A 22,629-nucleotide genomic window follows, 5' to 3' on the forward strand; every position below is an offset into this window, starting at 1 on the left:
TGCTTATTGTACTATTTTTTCCAGTTTCTTAATGTGGGAATTTAAATCACTGATTTGTCACTTTCATTCTTTTCTAGAAAATAAGCATTTCATGCTAAAAATTTCCTTTTAAGCTTCACTTTATTCAGCAGTATTCTACAAATTCTCACTGGATCTGTTCTTAGTACTCAAAATACTTTATAATAATTTCTCTTATGATTTCTTTTTTGACCTATGTATTATTTATAGTATGTAGTTAAATATCCAAATACATGGAGATTTTACTGACATTTTTCATTTAATGATTTCTAGTTTAATACTCTGTGGTCAGAGTACATATTTTGTGTGATTTCAGGCCTCTTAAAATTACTTAGATTTGTATTATAGCCCAAAGTGTGGTCTATTTTGGTGAATGTTCTGTGGTGTGCAGTTGGAAAGAATGTGTATTTTGCTGTTGATGTGTAGAGTGTTTTATAATTATCAATTAGGTCAAGTTGGCTGACAGTGTTGTTCAGTATTCTATGTACTTACTGATTTTGTGTCTGCTTGACCTATGCATTATTGAGAGTATAGTGTTTAAATCTTTGACTATCATTGTTGATTTGCTTATTTCTTCTTTTGGCTAAGTTTTGCTATAGATATTTTGAAACTGTATTATTAGGTATATACACATTTAAGATTATTAGGTCTTCTTGATGAATTGTTATTTTTAATGTCATGAAATGTCATTCTTTTTTTTTTTTTAAGATTTATTTATTTATTTATTTATTTATTTATTTATTTGGCAGAGAGTGACACAGTGAGAGAGGGAACCCAAGCAGGGGGAGTGGGAGAGGGAAGCAGGCTTCCCGCTGAGCAGGGAGCCTGATGCAGGGCTTGATCCCAGGACCCTGGGATCATGACCCAAGCCGAAGGCAGACGCTTAATGACTGAGTTACCTAGGCGCCCCTAAATGTCATTCTTTATCCCTGATAATATTCACTGCTTTGAAGTCTACCTTACCTGATATGAATATAATAGCTTCAGCTTTCTTTTGATTAGTGTTTCTTTTCACATCCATTTACTTTTCATTTTTCTGTGTCTTTATATTTGAAGTGGGTGTTTTGAAGGCAGCATATAGTTGGGTCTTGCACATCTTTAGGAGACATATCTAGAAAAATATTACTAAAGCCAATGTCAAAGAAATGTTTTCTACTAGGAGTTTTATGATTTCAGGTCTCATGTTCAGGTTTTTAATCCATTTTGAGTGTCTTTTTTGTGTATGGTGTAAGAAAGTGGTCTGTTTTCATTCTTTGAATGTTGTTGTCCAGTTTTCCCAGCACCATTTATTGAAGAGATATGTTTTCCCCATTGTATATTCTTGCCTTCTTTAATGAATTGACCCCATGTAAGCATGGGTGTCTTTCTGGGTTCTCTGTTCTGTTCTGTTGACCTCTGTTTTTTGGGCCAGTACCATACTGTTTTGATTATTACAGCTTTGTAGTATCTTGAAATTTGGGTTTGTGATGCCTCTAGCTTTGTTCTTCTTTCTCAAGATTGCTTTGGCTATTTGGGGTCTTTTGTGGTTCCATAAAAATTCTAGTTCTGTGAAAAATGCTGTTGGTATTTTGATAGGCATTGCATCGAATCTGTAGATTGCTTTGTGTAATATGGGCATTTTAACAATATTGTTCCAGTTCATGAACATATCTTCCCAGTTGTTTGTGTGATTTTCAATTTCTTTCATCAGTATTTTATAGTTTTCAGAATGCAGGTCTTTCCCCTCCTTGGTTAAATTTATTCATAGGTGTTTTATTCTTTTTGGTGCAATTTTAAATGGAATTGTTTTAATTTCTCTTTCTGCTACCTTTGTTATTAGTGTATAGAAATGCAACCAGTTTCTGTGTTAATTTTATATCCCAAGCTCTACTGAATTTATTTATTACTTCAAGGGGAGTCTTTAGGGTTTTCTATGTATTAGTATCATATCATCTACAAGTAGTGACAGTTTAACTTCTTCTTAACCAATTTGGATGCCTTTTATTTCTTTTTCTTGTCTGATTGCTATGGTTAGGACTGCCAGTATTATGTTGAATAAAAGTGGCAAGAGTTGACATCCTTGTCTTATTCCTGATATTAGAGGAAAAGCTCTCAGTTTTTCACCATTGATCATGTTAGTTGTGGTTTTGTCATATATGGCCTTTATTATGTTGAGGTATGTGCCCTGGAAACCCAGTTTATTGAGAGTTTTTATCATGAACGGATGTTGAATTTTGTCAAATGCTTTTTCTGCATCTATTGAGATGATCATATGATTTTTAAAAGATTTTATTCATTTATTTGACAGAGAGAGAGCACAAGCAGGGGGAGCAGCAGGCAGAGGGAGAGGGAGAATCAGGCTTCCCGCGGAGCAGGGAGCCTGATGCGGGGCTCGATCCCAGGACCCTGGGATCATGGCTTGAGCCAAAGGCAGACACTTAACCGACAGAGCCACCCAGGTGCCCCGATGACCATATGATTTTTATCCCTCACTTTGTTGATGTGGTGTAACACATTGATTGATTTGTGCATATTGAACCATCCTTGTATCCCTGAAATAAATCCCACTTGATTGAGGTGAATGATCCTTTTAAATATGTTGTTGAATGCAGTTTGCTAATGTTTTGTTGAGGATTTTTGTATCTATTTTTATCAGGGATATTGTCCAGTAGTTTTCTTTTTTGTAGAATCCATATGGTGTGGTATCAGGGTGATGCTGACCCCTTAGAATGAATTTGGGAGCTTTCCTTCCCCTTCTGTTGTTTTGGAATAGATTGAGGAGAATAGGTATTGACTTTATAAATGTTTGGTGGAATTCACCTGTGAATCCATCTGGTCTTGGACTTTGGTTTTGGGGACTTTTTTGAATACCAAACAGATTTTGTTGCCAGTAATTAGCGTATTCAGATTTTCTATTTCTTCCTGATTCGGTTTTGGAAGATTGTGTATTACTAGGAATACATCTATTCTAGGTTGTCCAATTTCTTGATATATAATGTTTCATAGTAGTCTCATATAATGTTTTGTGTATCTGTAGTGTATCTTTTTACTTGTCTTTCATTTCTGATTTTATTTATCCTTTCTCTTTTTTTTCTTGATGAGTCGGGCTAAAGGTATATCTTTATCTTTTTAAAGAACCAGCTCTTGATTCATTGATATTTTTTCTATTTTTTTTTTTAGTCTCTATTTCATTTATTTCTGCTCTTTATTATTTTCTTCTTTCTCCTCCCCTTGAGTTTTGTTTATTCTTCTTTTTCTAGTTGCTTTAGGTGTAGCGTTACATTGTTTATTTGAGATTTTTCTTGTTTCTTGAGGTCCTGTATTGCTGTAAATTTCCCTCTTAGAGTTGTTTTCAGGGCATCCCAAAGATTTTGGACCATTGTGTTTTTCATTTTCATTGTTTCCATGTATTTTTTTAAGTTCCTCTTCAACCTATCCTCATATCTTATTTTTTTAAAGTAACAGTTTTATTGTATATGAATACAGAGAGACCAGACTTGGTTAATGGTGATGGTGTTCATTACTTTTTTTCTCTGCAGCTAATGATAGAATCAGAGGAGTTGATACAACAAACAGTGTGTTACTAGAACATCAACTGCATTAAGTAGCTACTTTTTTAAAAGTAAATTCTACACCCAGTGTGGGGCTCAAACTGACAATCCCACAATTGAGATTCTATGCTTTACCAACTAAGCCAGCCAGGCACGCCCTTCCGACCCCTCCTCATTTTTAAAAAATTCTTTTTTTGTTGTTGTTGTTCCACTTGGGTGCTTTCCATTTCTCTGTCTTCCAGGTCACTGCTCTGTTCTTCTCCATCTGCTAATCTGTTGATTCCCTTTAGTGTACTTTTCATTTCAGTTATTGTATTTTTCAGCTCTCATTGGTTCTTTTTTATATTTTTTATCTCTTTGTGGAAGTTCTTAGTGAGTTCATACATTTTCCCCTCCAGTCCAGTGAGCATCTTTATGACCATTACTTTAAACTCTTTATCAGGCATGTTGCTTATCTCCATTTTGTTCTTTTTCTGAGGTTTTGTCTTGTTCTTTCATTTGGAGCATATTCCTCTGTCTCTTCATTTTGCTTGACTTTTGTGTTTGTTTTTTTTTTAGCATGGAAAGTTGGTTTTTAGTGTGAGCTACTAGATTAGAGGCACTTTCGTGGCATATGAAACAGCACAGTTCCAATTCAAAAACATCTTTGATAATTTTCCAGTTTCTTGTTGTTGTTACAGTCCTAGCCATTTTTGCATTGTTCATTAAACAGAATTAAAAACAAAACCATTTTAATTCTAGGTTTATATTTCCATGCTTAAATTTTTTTAAATTTTATTATGTTAATCACCATACATTACATTTTTAGTTTTTGATGTAGTGTTCCATGATTCATTGTTTGCGTATAACACCCAGTGCTCCATTCAATACGTGCCCTCTTTAATACCCATCACCAGGCTAACCCATCCTCCCACCCCCCTCCCCTCTAGAACCCTCAGTTTGTTTCTCAGAGTCCATAGTCTCTCATGGTTCGTCTCCCCCTCTGATTTCCCCCCCCCCTTCATTTTATCCTTCCTACTATCTTCTTCTTTTGTGTTTGTTTCTGTGGGTTAGGCAGAACAGCTACTTCTCCTGAACTTGAAGGAATGGCCTCGTATATGGTCATCCCCTGTGTAGACGGTGTGTCCCTGGTGACTTTGCCTGTCTGGCTGAAACTGTGGCTGGCATGGGTTTGTGGTCAAAGGGCACTCTCTGCTGGGGCTGCCCTGGTGGAATGGTCAGAGCTGAATTGGTGTGGTTGTGTTGTCCTGGGTCTCTCTGTCTGGAGGTTGCCCTGGCAGGACTTGCTAAAGCTGAAGTGGGTGTAAGCTGGGGGGTTCTGGGGTGCTCAGCATAGGGGGTGCCCTGGTGGGGCAACTGGAGCCAAGGTTAATGTGGGCCAGGATGTCTCAGGGCACTTTACACAGGGTCATCCTGGTGGGGTGGCTGGAGACAAGGCGGGGTATGGCCTTTGGGTTCCTGGGTCATTCCATGTAGCGGGTACCCTGGTAGGGCAGCTGGAACTGAGACAGACATGGACTGGGGTTCTGGGGTGTTCCATGTGGTGGGTGTGGGGTGGCCAGAGCCAAAACTAGCATGAGCCAGGATGTCGGAGCACTCCGCATCAAGGGAACCTTAGCCAGGCCATCTGAGGCCACAGTGGTGCAGGCCTGGAGTGTATTAAGGTGCTTTGTGTGTCTGTCACCTCGGTGCAGTGGCTGGAGCTATAGTGAGCACTGACCAGGGGTATCCTGGTGTTGTATGCTGGGGCCACCTTAGTGGGATGGCTGGGGCTGGTGTGGGCTGGGGCTTGGGGCTCGCTGAGGCGTTAGGTCACTTAGGGTGCCTGGACCTTGTTCTCGTCCATGCTTCAAGGTGGAAGGGGAATGTAAACCATGGTGCTCTTCAGCCCCTCAGACGTGGAGAGAGTTCCAGCAGCTCCCCTGCTGTTCGGCAGGGTTTTAGGGCTACTTCTATGTTCTCTTCGCTCTTTTTAAGTGTGGCTTTTTTTCTGTGCCCCAGGGCATCCAGGAATGTTGTGGGCTAGGGCCCTGTGCTCACTGAGGTGGCAGGCCAGCTATGGCATCTGGACCCTGCCCTCATTTGCACTATCAGAGTGGAGGTTGGGGGCGGGGGACGTTAACTATGACTCTCACCAGCCCCTCCAGCCTGGAGAGAGTTCCGGCAGCTCCCCACCATTTGGTGGAGTTCTAGAGCTGGATCTTTTATGTCCTAGTTGCTCTTTTAAACTGAGGCTTTCTTCCTGTGCCCCATGGGAGACAGATCTGCCCACGGTCCCTCAGTACTATCCGTCCCCACTGCAGTTCACAGTGTTGGGGTGGGGGTTCCCTTTGTTACTTTGTCTCCTCTCTTTCTTACTGTTCTCTGTGTGGTCTATCTTTTGATGTGCTGAAGCTGTTGAGTCAGCCTTAGTTCTTCTTCAGGAGGAATTGCTCTATAAATAGGTGTGGATTTGGTGTGTTCTGTGGAGGAAGTGGGTTCAGGGTCTACCTTGCCGTTTTGGACCAGAACCATGCCTCTCTATTAAAATCCTTGTAAAGCATCAGATTATGCCATGATTGACAAATCTGAGTTCCTGAAAATAACTGAGTCACTGCAGCTGATCTTATTCTGACTAGTGGTAGTGCTAATGACTCACAAAGAGTCTTCTCCCCTCCCATTGCCTATGACAGGCCTCCATATGTTCTAACTGCCTTAGTATATATGGTTTATTGCATCTGAAAGCATACATGGTAATTTGAAATTTATGGCTTTGAGATGAAAATATTCTCAGAAGCATTCTTCATAGTGTGAAGTGGTTTCATCGTCATCATTGTTGTTGTTGTTGTTGTTGTTGTTATTGTTTTGGTGGGTAAGGTTGTATATGAACTCTAAAGCCCAAGGTAAAGTCACCTATCTCTGAACTGAGAAATACTGCTCTGAACTCTATTATAACTGATCTTTTTTTCTCATTCTTTAGTTGAAAAGATTTGGTTTAATGATTGTTTAAACTTGGGCAGTCATACATAGGATTAAGCAAGTAAGCATTTGATATTCCTGGATAATTTAAATGAAGTATCAGCTGCTCAGAGATGCTGCCTGGCTCCAGGAATCCAGCCCTTCACTGTAGAAGAAGGCTAAATGTAATTTTAGTTGGAGCATTTGTGGGAGAGCTGTACCTTTGGTTTTTTGGCTTTTTAAAAAAAATTTAGCCAGGTTGAACAAAGACAGTTTGTGGACTTTCTCTGATTAACCAAAATATAAAACAAACAAAAACAAAACAAAAAGCCTCACACGTACAGAAAAAAAAATGTTATTTTAAAATTCTGGCTCTAGGTTTCCAGTTTCAGGAAGGATGGGGTAAGCACATTCTTTTTTATCTCTTCTGCAGAACGCAACTATAAAACCTGGACAGAATAAATGGAGTAGCTATTTGAGGGCTCTGAAAAGCAAATGATGGTAGGTGGATTGGGAAAGAAGACCAGAATTCAAAGTACCACTGGATTGCCATTGAGTTCACCAATTTCCCCCTCCAGTCCTTCTGCCATTTGGCCCCAGAGGCAGGTAGAGCTGTGGAAGTACAGTATATAGGCTAGAGAGCAGCAAAGGAGCCCCAAGAAACCTGAAAGTGTTGGGCAGACTTCACAGATTTCAGGGAAGGAGGACTTTGGGAAAGCAACTGCATATAGTCATCTATGAACTCCTGGGCTCATCCCTGAGCTGTTTATGTGTGGATCTTATCCTGCTTAGCATATAAATGACTCTAAGAACTGAGCTAACACATAGACCACCACCTACATTCCAGACTTGCCTCAATGTGGTGCATGCAGGGCACAAATTTGAATGGCACTGCAGAAGCTTTGAAAACTACAACAAAATTGTCAACCTTCTCCAGAAGATTTAAATAAGACCGAGAGTCTTATAATACTCAGAATGTTTATGGTACTATCCAAAATCACTCAGCATATGAAAACCCAGGAAAGGGGTGCCTGGGTGGCTCAGTTGGTTAAGCATCTGCCTTCAGCTCAGGTCATGATCCCAGGGTCCTGGGACCGAGCCCTGCATCGGGCTCCCTGCTCAGCAGAGAGCCTGCTTTTCCCTCTCCCTCTGCCTCTCCCCCCATTCCCGCGCTCATGTGTGCTCTCTCTCTCTCCTTCTCGAGTAAAAATAAAATCTTAAAAAAAACAAAACAAAACAGGAAAACTCAGCTAGTATAATAAGGGACAATCAGTAGATGCAGTGCTGGAATGACATAGGTGTTGGGATTATCTGATGAAGAGTTTAAAGCAGCTGTTAACACAAATGTTCCACCCAGCTGGCTCAAATTCTTGTGAACTAAATGGAAAAATGAAATTCTCTGCAAAGAAATAGGTGATATAAAGAAGAACCAATAAAACAGCCAAAATGAAAAAGTCATTGGATGGCCTCAGTAGCAGAATGGAGAGGACAGAGGAAAGAATTGGTGAAGTTGAAGATAAGCCAGTAGAATTTCCCCAATCTGAAAAACAGCAGATTGAGGCAAAAAATTAAACAGGATTCTGGGGACCTGTGGGACAAGGACAAAAGGTCTGATGTTCATGTCATGGAAATCCCAGCAGGAGAGGAGAAAGAATGTGGTGCTGAAAATGATAATGGCTGACAAATTTCTAAATTTGGCAAAAGACATAAACAGATTCAATAAGTGGATTCAATAAGTACAGTAAACCCAAATAAGATAAACCAAAAGAAATCCACACCTAGAAGATCATAACCAAACTTCTAAAAATTAAAGACAAAATACTTGAAAGCAACCAGGGGAAAGACACATATTACTTGTAGGGGAATATTCATTGACATCATTACGGATTTCACCCCAGAAACTATGGAGGCCGTAAGTGGCACGGCCACTTTTAAACTATGGAGGCTGTAAGTGGTATGGCCACTTTTAAAGTGCTGCAAGAAAAGAAATCAACTCAGAATTCTGTATCCAGCAAAAAACACTCTCCACAAATGAATGTGAAATGAAGGCATTTTCAGATAAAGGAAAAGTCAGAAAATCCATAGCCAGCAGACCTGTACTGAACAATTGCTAAAAGAAGTTATTTTGACAGAAGGGAAATGATACCAGAAGGAATATCGGAACATCAGGAATGAATAGAGAGCAACAGAAATAGTAGATATATGGGCAAATATAATAAACTATTCTCTTCTTGAGTTCTTTAAAACATACTGATTGACAGCAAAAATTATAACCTTGTGATAGAGTTTTCAAAGTGTTGCAGATGTACTATTTAAGACTGCTGTAGCTTGGGTGGGGAGAATAAAGGAACCTATATAGTGGTAGAGTTTCTGCATTTTACTTGAAATAGTATTGATTCTAAGTAGACTCTGAAAGGATAACTATTTATATTGTAATCCCTAGAGCAATCACTTAGGTAACCATACAAAGAGATATCATAAAAAAGACCACAATGAATTAAAATAGAATACTAGAAAGTATTTAAATAATGCGAACAAAAGCAGGGATGAGGAAAAAAGCAATGAAAAACAAAGGGAATGAACAGAAAACAAATAAAAAAAAGTAGGACAAAAATCCAAATATATCAATGATTTTATTAAATATAGTCTAAACAATCAAAATATAGATCTTATATTAAATTTAAAAAATTACCCAACCATATGCTGTATATAAGAAATTGACTTCAAAAATAATAATCTAGGAAGTTTAAAATACCTACTCCTGGGCATTTATTTCAGAGAAATGAAAACTTATTCTCACACAGTAACTTGTACAGAAATGTTTATTGCATCTCTATAATTGCTAAAAACTGGGAACAGTGCTTTTGTGGTACATCCATAATGCAGTGGAGTAGTACCCACAAATAAAAAGGAACATACTATGAGATACGTGCTACAACCTGGATGAGTCTTCCAGGCATTATATTGAATGAAAGAATCCAGTCTTGAAAGGTTAGAAACTATAGGATTCCATTATGTGACAGTATTGAAAATATAAAACTATAGTGCTAAAAAACAGATCAGTGGTTGCCAGGAGTTAGGTATGAGGAGAGTGTGTGACCAAGGGACTTTTTTTTTTGAGTGATGGGACTGTTCCATATCTTCCTTGTGACATGTGCTTGAATTCATAGACTTGTACATAATAAAAGATCAGTTTTACTGTACAATAAATAAAAAATTTGGTTTTGAAAAACTGACTCTGGTTTGAGTGTCTTAGTTCAGAAACAAGATATAATTCCTGCTGTGGAGAGATCTCTTTTATGGGGGTGGGATCACTTTAAAGTGTGAGTTGTATTATAGAGTTGAGACTCCACTGAGCATAGCCCAGACTCCCCCTCCCCCAAATGTTTAGATGAGAATACTTAAGAAAATAGTTGGAATATGGCTTAGGACAAAACAGATACAGAAGCAAACAATGGAGAGAGAGCCTAGTCATGTTGTGGGAAGACAGGGCACCCCAGGAGGAGAGTCAGGCACTAGGAAATTCTTTTTTGGGGGGATCTGCAGGAGAATTTGGATTATGTTTTGTTTTGAGTGGTTTGCTGAGATAATGTTTATTTCCCTCATCCCAGATCTGCAGTGGAAGTCAGCTGCCCCCCTCAGACTGGGTTGACAGTACTGGGGGAACACTGCCAGGGGAGAGCAGAATGTAGCAGCAAGAGGCAGGATGTGCACTAGGGTGAGTCCCGTGGGAAACAGGAACGAGGTTGGGTGAATGTGAGGACGCAGAATCCACAGGACGGCAGGACAAAGCACAGCATCTCTCACAGGATGGCTCTGCCTTTTGTTTTCTACTCCTAAAGAAAAGTGTAATCCTAGAGTAGACAATTTGGGGAACCTCAGAGAGGAGACACTTAAGTAATGAGAGTTTAATCTCTGTCATACCAGCTGCTGACATTTAATTTATTGTAGTTTTATTAGTTAAAATTTAGTAGCAAATATTGAGCACAAATTTTGTATATTCTCTATGCTTTCCATTCAACTGCAAACTACTGAATATATTTCTCATCTGAACAATGAGGAAAAAGAGTCCATTTCCCATTTTTCATGTCTAGGCTAATCACTTCATTGTTACTTTTACCAGTTTCGTATCTGTCTAATCTTTTTCCATGACAGAATGTAATACAGCCTAGTGGGTACGATGGGCTCTAAAGTCAGAAGGACCTGGGATCCAATTCTAGTTTCTCCACTCATTAGTTGTGAATCTCGGCCAAATTACATATGTTTTCTGAGTTGGGGCTTACTATAACCCTGCCTCACAGGGTTGTTGCAGGATTAAGTAAGTGTTGGCATCATGCATTTCCCTCTAGGCTCATACCATCCTCTCTATTGCCACCCTTTGATGGTTTAATGCCCAATTCACTATTAACCTGAAAATACATTTAAAACTTTGTGGGCTCAAAAACCAAGTAGAAATAATCATAATAACGTAAGTCCAGTTGAACTGCTGACTTGTTCTAAGCAGCACTCCACATTTGCCACTGTTCTGGCTCATTCCTATTACCTTGCTCATTCCTATTACCTTGGCTCATTCTGATTTGAGAACATTGCTAAAGACTGTTAAAGACTTGAAAGGGTTGCTATGAGAGGATCAGAGAGAAAATATACTTTTATCCTCAAAAAATGCCAAATATTTCTTCAGTGTGTTTAATTATTTTAATGTGTGGGTTGCGGTTCTGTCATGATCTGCAAAATATAGCATAGAGTCTTGACAGAATGAACCAGAGAGACTGCATGTGAAAATGTGCACTGCAGCCTGAACGTTCCCAACTGGAGCAGGGGAGTGTTCAGGGAGAGGTGTGAATGAAGCATTCATTCCCACGTTGGCCTGACCTAGGGAGTGGATTCTAGAAGAGGGATTATAATTTCACTCTAACAGATCCCCAGTCTGAATCAGATGAGCTTAGTTTTCTGGCTAGAAGAAATAAAATAAGTTGGACTTGGTGCAGTCACCGGTTTGATTTCCTCACAAATTTTTGCATTACCGAGCGTTGCCTTTGGGGCTGTAGGTTTTGTTGTAGCAGTGGTGGTTTGATGGCTAATGCGTGATGGGACGGGAATTGGTTTGTCTTAGGTTTTACCATGCCCTTTTGAGGCTGTTCAGCTGTGGTAAACAAGATCAAGAGGGATGCTATTGACAGGTTTTGAGGCAAGAACATAGTGGCAGATCAGGTAGAGAGCATCCTGTCAGACAGTGGAGAAACTTATTAGTGTCACATTAGGCTGAATGCTAACGTCCGGGCAGGAAAGGCTAATGGTTGGCGTAGGAAGTCAGGTATTAGGGGCCAGGCCTCAGTCATGGCTGAGGTGTCAGGCCAGGTACCCAGGCCCAGGAGGACATAAAAGCTGCCCAAATCCTGGAACTGTGGTACAAGGTGGATATTTGGTGAGAGGAGTAGAGTCTGAATCACCCAAGGTACTTCAGAAGGAGTTTCTTACCTTATTCCAAAATAAAGATAGGACTGTTCCTAGTGCATGAGGCAAAGCTGAGTTGGGATATGGGGTCTAATAGTGAATAGAGGTTAAAGAAGTTGGGCAATGGGAACTACAGGAGTTAAAGCATCTTTTAGGAGATTTCTCTGACATGAGCATGTTTTCAGTTGCTTAATTTAAATAAAAACTTTGTTTCCAAGTAATATATTTATACAAACTATCTTTAGGTCAAACAGAAGCTCCCTGCCTCCCCTGCAGTTTCACTAGCAGAGACCATTTCTGTCAACAATTTTAGCTCTTTCTTTTAATATTTATCTTTTCTAAATGACATGCTTATATGCTGTTTCTTGATTTTTTTTTTCGGTATTGGACATAATGTAGAGACACTGGGGAAGATTAGCATTCCTTTATATTCTCCATCTACTCTTTCCTCTTCCTCACCCCTAGATACTCATCCTTTCCCAAATAACTGATTGCTGAAATCAATTGACAATTAAATTTTTGATTATGTAAATTATATTTGTTTGGTTTTTATGGTTCTGTGTTCAATGATTGCTTTTATTTCCTATAAGACATTTTATGTATTTTCTGGAGTTAATTATATCTTTTTTTTTTCTTTTGCATAGTAACCTCTGTATTCTCTGACAGAACTGTAAAACTCATAACAATATAAAACTCATCAGATTGTATTTTGCTTTTCACCTTGGAGACATTCCTTCAACTTTGCCTCCTGGGCCTGCTACATTATAGCTGTTTTGGAAATGTTCTTCACCTCTTCTTATGTAAGATGTTTCCTGGATCCTGAATCTTCCTTTGTTTAGGAGGCATTATCTTATGGTAACTTTCTGAGAGAGGCAGCATTGGAGGTAAGATATTTTGAGAGCCTTACATGCCTGAAAATTATTCCTTTTTCCCCCTCTCTCCTCATATTTTATTCATGGTTAGTTAGATATAGAATTCTCAGTTGGAGGTCATTTTCCTTCAATATTGTGAAGGCATTGCTCCATTGTCTTCTAGTTTTCAGTATTGCTTCTGAGAAATCTAATGCCATTCTGATCCCTGTTCTATTGTATATAAATTGTTTTCCGTTCTAGAAACTTTTAGAGTCTTTTTTGGTGTTCTAAAATTTCAAGATGAAGTCCTCTGAAGTAGGTCTTTCATCAGTCATTATTCTGAGTCCTTCATAGGTCCTATCAATGTGAAATTTAAGTCCTTATGAGAACTTTTCTTGTATTTCTTCTTTGAAATGTTTTTACCTTGTATTTTCCCCATCTTCTTTATGGAGTTCTTATTTTTCCATTATTGGACCTCTTGAAATAATCCCCTCATTTCTTTCTTTTTTAACCCCCTCTGTTTTGTTCTTTGTCTTTTTGTTCTATTTCTTAGAAAATTTCTTCAATTCTTTTTTTTTTTTAATTTAAATTTTAGTTAACATACAGTGCAATATTGGTTTCTGGAGTAGAATTCAGTGATTCATCACTTACATACAACACCCAGTGCTCATCACAAAAAGTGCCTTCTTTAATATCCGTCCCCCACTCGCCTCCCTTCATCAACCCTCAGTTTTTCTCTATTTTTAAGAGGCTCTTATGGTTTGTTCCCCTTTCTACTTTTCCCCCCTTCCCATATCTTTATCTGTTTTCTTTCTTAAATTCCACATATGAGTGAGATCATATGGTATTTCTCTTTCTCTGACTGACTTATTTCACTTAGTGTTATACACTCTAGTTCTATCCACATCATTGCAAATGGCAAGATTTCATTTTTTTTTTTGAAGGCTGAGTAATACTCCATTGTATGTATATACCACTTCTTCTTTATCCATTTATCAGTTGATGGACATTTGGGCTCTCTTCATAGTTTGGCTATTGTTGATAATGCTGCTGTAAACATCAGGGTGCATGTAACCATTCGAATCTGTATTTTTGTATCCTTTGGGTAAATACTTAGTAGTGCAATTGCTGGATCATAGGGTTAGTTCTCTTTTTAACTTTTTGAGGAACCTCCATACTCTTTTCCAGAGTGGCTGCACCAGTTTGTATTTCCACCAACAGTGTAAGAGGGTTCCCCTTTCTCCACATCCTTGCCAACATTTGTTGTTTCCTGACTTGTTAATTTTAGCCATTATGACTGGTGTGAGGTGGTATCTCATTGTGGTTTTGATTTGTATTTCCCTGATGCCAAGGGATGTTGAGCATCTTTTCATGTGTCTCTTAGCCATCTGGATGTCTTCTTTGGAAAAATGTCTATTCATGTCTTCTACCCATTTCTTAACTGGATTATTTGGTTTTGGGGTGTTGAGTTTGATAAGTATAGATTTTGGATACTAACCCTTTATCAGCTATGTCATTTGCAAATATCTTCTCCCATTCTGTAGGTTGCTTTTCAGTTTTGTTGACTATTTCCTTCGTTGTGCAGAAGCTTTTTATTTTGATGAAGTCCCAATAGTTCACTTTTGCTTTTGTTTCCCTTGCCCCTGGAGACATGTCTAGTAAGAAGTTGCTCTGGCCAAGGTCAAAGAGGTTGTTGCCTGTATTCTCCTCTAAGATTTTGATGGTTTCCTGTCTCACATTTAGGTCTTTCATCCATTTTGAATTTATTTTTGTGTATGGTATAAGAAAATGGTCCAGTTTCATTCTTCTGCACGTTGCTGTCCAGTTTTCCCAACACCATTTGTTGAAGAGATTTTTTCCACTGGATATTCTTTCTTGTTTTTTTGAAGATTAGTTGACCATATAGTTGTGGGAATTTCTTCAATTCTTATTTCCCAATCTGCTTTTGAAAGGTTTTTGTCTTTAAATTCATGCTGCCATATTTTCATTTTCTAAGATGATTTTGTTCCTCAAATGTTTGAATGGTCCTTATCTTCTTCTATTTCTCTAACAGCTTAAATATTTTTTCTGCTCCCAGCATGATCCTTATCTTCTGAGTTCATTTTCTCTTTTTTTTTTTTCTTTTTTTTCTTTCATGTTAGCATTTTCCTCATATGTGAGGAAAGTGCTGTGCCCAGCCTTTTATATTTAAGAGTGCGGTTCTAGAATGTGAGTGGAATTGTGTGAGGGCAAAGCTTGTTAACTCACAGGAAGCTGGACATTTCATTGGGGGACCCACAGATGTCAGTATCTGTGGATCTTCTCTTTTGGGCCTTTTTTTTTTTTTTTCAGAGAAATCCTCCTTTTTCTTGGCTAGATATTATGTATGAGGCTGTGTTCTGGAACCTTGGGGAGAAAGGTATTTTCTGGATTAGGGAGGGAGGGCTCTGGGAAAGGAGTCTTACTGTTCCCAAGCAGAATTTTACCAGTCCCACTGGTTTAAGTAATATGCCTCATTCCCACTCACATTTGAGCCTCTCTGGTTCAGTATCTTCCCACAGTAAACCTCAGGCTTCTCCCTGGAGAGAAGCACCAGGCTCATGGGGGAATACCTGGGATGTATGTGCTGCAGTCATACATGCTACCCAGTGTAGCTGGGCTCTAAACTGATAGCTTGTAGAAATGTATGACATTTATAATCCCTATAAATATACAGATTTAGTGGTTCTTTGTGAAAAACGAAACTGCCTAGAAGGATAATTCTGTGTAAGAAAGTCTTGTGTGATTCCTATTTCTAGGCTCTACATTTTCCTCCTTGGTTTGGTCTCTTTCAGAGCAAATTGGAGCTTTGGCAGATCAGCACATTGTCCATGTGGCATGTGGCGAGTCGCACAGCCTGGCCCTCAGTGACCGGGGCCAGCTGTTTTCTTGGGGTGCAGGGAGTGATGGTCAACTAGGACTCATGACTACCGAGGATTCGGTGGCAGTGCCCAGGTAAGAATGTCACAGACAGGAATCTGAGTTTTCAGATGTCAGTTTTATAAATACTCTTTCCTGCTCTTGCTTTGTTAGAATCCTTGTTATGGTTCTGCTTTCTTTATTTAATTGCTGGTTTGTTTTTTTTGTTTTTTGGTTTGTTTTTTTGGGGGGGGGGGTGCCACTACTGTGCCTTATACTTTATAGCACTTATCACAAAAATTGTAATTATTTATACAAGTGTCTGTCTCCAGTTAAAAAATGTGAGTTGTTCAGGAATTGTACTTTATTTATTCTAGTAACCTAGTTGTTAGCATAGTGTTTGGAATTCAATAAATGTTTGAATAAAAAAAGCATCTTTTCTCTTGCTGGACTTACTAACCTTTAACTTAAAATTGTAAGCCTAAATCAATTACTCAATTAAGGACTCTAAACTAGAATCAAAAGTTTGACCCGTTTTCTAATAAAAGCCATTATGAGCATTACGAACAGCTAAAATACCAAATATACAGAAGTTTTTTCTTTTCTTTTTTTTTTTTTTAAAGACTTTATTTATTTATTTGACAGAGAGAGACACAGCGAGAGAGGGAACACAAGCAGGGGGAGTGGGAGAGGGAGAAGCAGGCTTCCCGCCGAGCAGGGAGCCCGATGCGGGGCTCGATCCCATGACCCTGGGATCATGACCTGAGCTGAAGGCAGATGCTTAACCGACTGAGCCACCCAGGCAACCCCAAAAATTTTTTGTAACACAAAATACTAATATATGGTTTTGAGACTCAAATACTTATTTAATTTCTGAATCTTAGATGATTTAATAAAGTATCTAACAGATGCTTCAGCACTAAGTAAACATCCAAAATACTGAAGTTACTTCCAGGTGCTTTTCTTAGGGGGTGAAGTCTCATTTTGTGGAGGTTCTTGGTGATCAAAGAGGCCACTAGTTTATTTCCGTCACTTAATTCCTGCCCTTTTATATTACAAACATAGAGCACACCCCTACTGTTGTACTTGTCATGTTCACTGTAATTGTTTATTTAATGACTATTTGTCAGACAAAGCTGGGAACTTTTGATGACATGAGACCTGGATTATTCATTTTTGCATCACCGTTGTTAAGGGTGTCCAGCACATTTATTGCTTATTACAAGGCTGTTTAATAAATGGCCTCTCCTCCCCTGCCCAATTATTGTCCCCTTTAAAGGACAAAATACTCTTCTTCCTCTTCCTTTTTTGCCCTTCTTAGATTTTTGTAACTTTAATCAAAAGCTGTTTTAAGGAAAAGAGGAACATGGAGGTAAGAGTGATTTGATTCATTTCCTGACTTAGAACAGGTAATATTTTGGATTCATTTTTCCAAAAATTAGTTGAATTTTGGGGAAGAGAGAGAGTGGCAATAAGAAAAAAGGGCACTATATATATTTTAATGAAATTATGTGACTATTAAGGAGAAGATTCATAACGTCACTGACAAAAATATTTTACTTTGTTGGGGCGCCTAGGTGGCTCAGTCATTAAGCGTCTGCCTTCGGGTCAGGTCATGATCCCAGAGTCCTGGGATCGAGCCCCGCATCGGGCTCCCTGCTTAGCGAGAAGCCTGCTTCTCCCTCTCCCACACCCCCTGCTTGTGTTCCCTCTCTCGCTGTGTCTCTCTCTGTCAAATAAATAAAATCTTTAAAAAAAAATTTTTTACTTGTTGATGACCAGAGACTCAAAGATTTTTAGTGGCATTTCATTTCTAAAAATGAAGTAACCTCTGTTATAGTAACAATTAATTTTCATTAGTCATGTCTAAATTAAGGATGACTTCTGAGGCTTTGGTTTGTGTATAATTTTACGTTAAAACTTAATTGAAATTAATTTCTTAATCCATACCCTAGTATTGTGGAAAGTAACATAGCTTTGAAGTCAAACAGCCCTCCCATTCTAATACTGGTACTATTATTAATTAGGTGAGTGACCTTGGGCAAATTGTTTAACTTATCTAAGCCTTGATTTCTTAACTTAAAAATGGAGTTACGTATTGTGTACCTTTACGAAGTTCCTGGGAGGAGAGAATGAGATGCTTAGGTAAAACACATTATATGCTGGCACTCTTTATATATCCCTCCTGTCCACCTCAAGCCTATCATTTCCCTGTTGTTTCTTTGTTCTTTTGACCTGCTTCCTTTCTGTAGCTGTGATTATGAAGACTGTGATAAGGGTAGTGGTTGACCCATAAAGGGAGAATCGTGGGGAATTTGAGTGGAAACTGGCCAGGGAAAAAAGGGCTGTTACTGCATAAAATTTCTGAAACATTGGTCCCCTAGGCAGTAATGCATTTTCCAATTTTAAAAAATAGTGGGGTTCTACAAACTATTGATACCTGTACAACGTGGATGAATGTCCAGGGAATTATTCTGAGAGGCAAAAAAGCCAATCCCAAGAGGTTGCCTACTATATGATTTTATTTATGTAACATTCTTGAAATGACAGAATTTTAGAAATGGAGGGTAGATTAGGGGTTGTCAGGGGTTAGGGATAGGGGAGGGGAGCAGTGGTTATAAAAGTACAGCATGAGGAATCCTTATGGTGTTCAAACTGCTCAGTATCTTGACGGTGGTGGTGGATACACGAACCTACACAGGTGGTAAAATTAATACACAGAATTGAGTACAAATAAAACTGGGGAATTATGAATAAGATTTGTAGATTGTATTAATATTAGTTTCCTGGTTATGATTTTATACCATAGTTTCACAAAGTGTCACCACTGGGGGAAACTGGACAAAGTATACAAGGGCTCTTTCTGTATTATTTCTTACACCTGCATGTAAATCTACAGTTACCTCAATAAAAAATAGTTGGGCTCTATTTGATACTAAATGCATATGTGAACTCTGTTTTATAATCTTTTCATATCTGAGAAAATAAAACATTAACAAAGGTAGTATCTGCTTGTCACTCGAAATAATCTCCTCCTCCCCCACTGGGCATCTATCTTCTAAGATGCCCCTCTCCTGAGAGTGTGTCCATCTGACTCCTTGACCTAATGAAGAAGATCATGGCAACTTGCAAGCTGTTACAATAGAGAGTGGGAGATATTCCCAGGTGCCCAAATCTGTGGGGCAGCACCAAGCACCATTACATGGATTTCTTTTCATTTTTTTTTTTTTTTTTTTTTACCACAACCCTGTGAAGTAAGTACTGTTCTTGTCCCTGTGTTTCACATGAGCAAGCCACAGGAGCAGGATTTGAAAAGTACTCTACGCTCTTCCTCTTTACCATCCTAGGGAATTTAGGTTTTGTCCTTATTTTTTAAAAATTGTGGCAAAATACACCTCACATAAAATTTTGTATCCTAACCATTTTTAAGTGTATAGCTCAGTAGTGTTAAGTATATTTACATAGTTGTGTAAACAATCTCCAGAAATTGCAAAAATTTATCTTGCAAAAATTAGTCTTTATCCCTTAAATAACAGCTCCCCATTTCTTCTCTCCCAGCCACTGGCAAGAGCATCAGACTTGATTTGTATGAATCTGACTACTCTGGATATCTTTCATAAGTGCATTCATAAAGTATTTGCCCCTTTGTTAATGGATTATATCACTTAGCATAATGTCCTTAAGTTTCACCCATATTGTAGCATATGCCAGAATTCCCATTCTTTTGAAGGTTGATTTAATATTCCTTTGTATGAATACACCACATTTTGTTTTTCCATTCTGTTCCATCTGTTGATGGACACTTTAGTTGCTTCTACCTTTTGGGCATTGTGAATAAAGCTATTCTGAACATGGGTGTACAGATACCTCTTTGGGACCCTGCTTTCAGTTCTTTTAGCTATACCTCCAGAAGTGAGATTGCTGGATCATTGCATTGCATTGCCCTCATTTTGAAAACCACATAGACAGCAGCCAGATGCCTAGGGATCTCTCTTCTATCGTTTACTCCATTTCCCCTTCAAGGTGGTAATTAACAGAGTGTTGCAATGGGTTTAAGTGCAGATGTGTTTTTTGTTTTGTTCTGTTTTGTTCTTAATAGTAACTGCCTAAGAGGTAGGAAGTTAGTGAAAGACCTAATAGAACTATATCATGTAAGATTATGCATTTGATTTTAAAAAAGTCTTTTAGGAAAGATGTTATTTATTACAACTGTTGGGAATATTTCTGATCACTGTTTGTGTGTGAATGCCTTCTTAAGAAAGCCTTTTCTGTTTTAGGTTAATACAAAAGCTGAACCAGCAGACAATATTACAAGTTTCCTGTGGCAACTGGCATTGCTTGGCTCTTGCAGCTGGTAATATAACATTGAAATGTATGCTAATGTTATGTTAATTTGGGAACCATTTCTCTTTGCATTTGTATGTGGTGTTATCTAACTGGACACTTTTAACTCACTGGTTAGGGTCTATGCACTCCTGTTGGACAGTGGTGTTTCTGAGACAGCCTTTGTGCAGCTCATACGTTTTCAGGGCGTAGACAGTGAGGAAGGTGGTCATCATTGCTCTCTCAGGGGAGGATGAGAAGGAGGCAGGACTGAATCTCAGTGCTCTTGAACATACAGAAGATTGGTTTTTCTTAGCTGTAGTCACTCTCAAGCGACATTCCACTATCAAGCTCCCAAATAAGTGAAAAGGAGGGAGTTAGGGAAACCTAAGTCAGCAAACAATGCTATATTCCATGTTAGAATAAATTTGAAGGGAAATCTGTACCAACATGTCATGCTCAATGCTCTGTGAGATAGTCCAGGTCAAAGCTGGACCTCCTGAGCCCTGGGTTTCATGATCTTGGTGTGTTTAGAACTAGTTCAGCTCCCTTAGTGGATCTAAGCCTGGTAATTGGCCTCTTCACAACTGAATTGACTTAAACATTTAATTTTTTCTTTTCTTTGTATAAATGTTAATAGCCTTTGAAGGGCAGTAAGACTCAGTTTACCTCTCTGTTGTAATGACAAGTGGGAGTTTTGGTTTTTGCAGTCTTCATAGCATGAAGTGTCTCTGCCCCTTGCGCTCAGGAGAGTTTGGTAGGTTGAGGGGGAGCAACTAACAAATGATCTTACTGGGCAACTGTATTGCTCTAATGAGGTTATTTTTGTGAAAGGAACTTGTATCATGTCTGGTAATACCAGTTACCCTGTTTTTATTTCAGATGGTCAGTTCTTCACATGGGGAAAGAACAGCCATGGGCAGCTGGGCCTGGGGAAGGAGTTCCCCTCCCAAGCCAGCCCGCAGAGGGTGAGGTCCCTGGAGGGCATCCCCCTGGCTCAGGTGGCTGCAGGAGGAGCTCACAGCTTTGCCTTGTCTCTCTCAGGAGCAGTTTTTGGCTGGGGGATGAATAATGCAGGGCAGCTAGGGCTCAGTGACGAAGAAGGTAAGTAAACTCTTTGTGTATACCTCTTTCATTTGTTTAACACATGCTTCTTGAGAATCTGCTGTGTGCTGGCCCATGTTAGGTTCTAAGGGTGCAGCAATGAACAAAACAGATAATACTGTTGACTTAGCGGAGACTGCATGCTGGTGGGCAGAAGTATAGTATGTCAGATGGTTTGAGAGGAGAGTTTCCTGTTTTATATAAGGTTTCCAGAGAGGGCCTTTTTGATAAGATGTTTGAGCAGAGCCCTATAGGAGGTCAGGTGGGCAAAAGGGGACATGTAGCTATGGGGACATGTAGCTATCTGGGCAAAGAATGTTTCAGTCAGTGGGAACAGGATGTGTAGAGTCTCTAATGTGGGAAGATAGGTGGTGTAGTCTAGAGTGGAATGAGCGAGAGGAAGAGCAGCAGGGCTGGAGGTCAGAGAGGTGGTATAGGCCCGATGATGTAGGGCCATGGAAGGCAAAGGAAAGCATTCGGCTTCCCTCAGTGAAAGGGGAAGACACTGCATGTTTTGAGGAGAAGAGTGATCCAATTTAACTTTGGCTAGCGCAGGCCCCAAGGAGGCTGGAAGACCAGTTTGGAAGCAGTGGGAATAAAGTCAGATTTGAATATACTGTGAACGTAGGGCCAGTTGGTTTTGCTCATTGCTGGGTATGTGCTTGAAGTAAAGAGAGGAAAAATGGAAGGATGAAGTTGCCATTTATGGACTGAGGGAAACGTGTGTGTGTGTGTGTGTGTTGGGGGTGGTGAGTGGACAGAGTTGGGGAGTGTGGGGAAACCATGAGTTAGGTTTTAGATGTATTCAAAATGAGATGTCTATTAGATATTCAAGTGGATGTACAGGCAGGAAGCTGAATATGTGAGTCAGGGATCCAGGGGGACCCAGAATTCATCCTAAAATAGTTGTGTATATTTCCATCTCAAAGACAAATGGTAGTGACATTCTGATTTTTCTCTTATTTTAGATCGAGAGTCTCCTTGCCACGTGAAACTCCTACGAACACAAAAAGTCGTCTATATTAGTTGTGGAGAAGAACACACAGCAGTCCTCACAAAGGTAAGGACTCAGAGTGTTTTGGTTTGTTCTGTGATGCTTTGGTGTGGGGTATGGCACAGATGATGATTATTACTTGATTCGTTTTGATAGTATCTTTTAGAGTAGTGATGGTGTTTAAAAATAGTTCAGTATAAATAACCTTAAAATATAGTATATAGCAACATTCTGTGTTCCTTTAAAACAATTTAAATGTGTGAAAAATACGGAGCAATGTACTTAATGTCTTAAAATTATCAACCTATTTTTTCTAAAACTATCACATGCAGAGAGAATGAAAATGTATTTTTATGTTGAACAAACACTGTTACAGATTCACTTCAATAAAATGCCTTAGCATTTGTTCAAGTACAGTTGTTAAAAAAGTAGCTAACTTACAAGGAGTTTGTGGAGCATTTAATTTCTTAGATATGAACGATTGTGCAGAATCATTTCATTTCACCTATCTCTGTTTCTCCTTATTTTGTTTTGCTTCCTA

The 22,629-nt window shown here is 39.0% G+C and overlaps 1 protein-coding gene across 3 annotated transcripts in view; it reads left to right on the forward strand.

Moving 5' to 3' along the window:
- The window catches only part of HERC3 (HECT and RLD domain containing E3 ubiquitin protein ligase 3), a 118,560-nt gene that overhangs the window by 39,207 nt on the left and 56,724 nt on the right, over positions 1 to 22,629 (forward strand). For all 3 annotated transcript variants that reach the window (XM_032400800.1, XM_032400801.1, XM_032400802.1), the window contains 4 exons: positions 15,604 to 15,763; positions 19,945 to 20,021; positions 20,873 to 21,094; positions 22,063 to 22,154. In XM_032400800.1, the coding sequence (XP_032256691.1) occupies positions 15,604 to 15,763; positions 19,945 to 20,021; positions 20,873 to 21,094; positions 22,063 to 22,154 (551 nt within the window). The remainder of the gene's footprint in view (positions 1 to 15,603; positions 15,764 to 19,944; positions 20,022 to 20,872; positions 21,095 to 22,062; positions 22,155 to 22,629) is intronic.

The sequence above is a fragment of the Phoca vitulina genome, unplaced genomic scaffold (assembly GCF_004348235.1).
Source record: "Phoca vitulina isolate PV1807 unplaced genomic scaffold, GSC_HSeal_1.0 scaffold3, whole genome shotgun sequence".
NCBI lineage: Eukaryota > Metazoa > Chordata > Mammalia > Carnivora > Phocidae > Phoca > Phoca vitulina.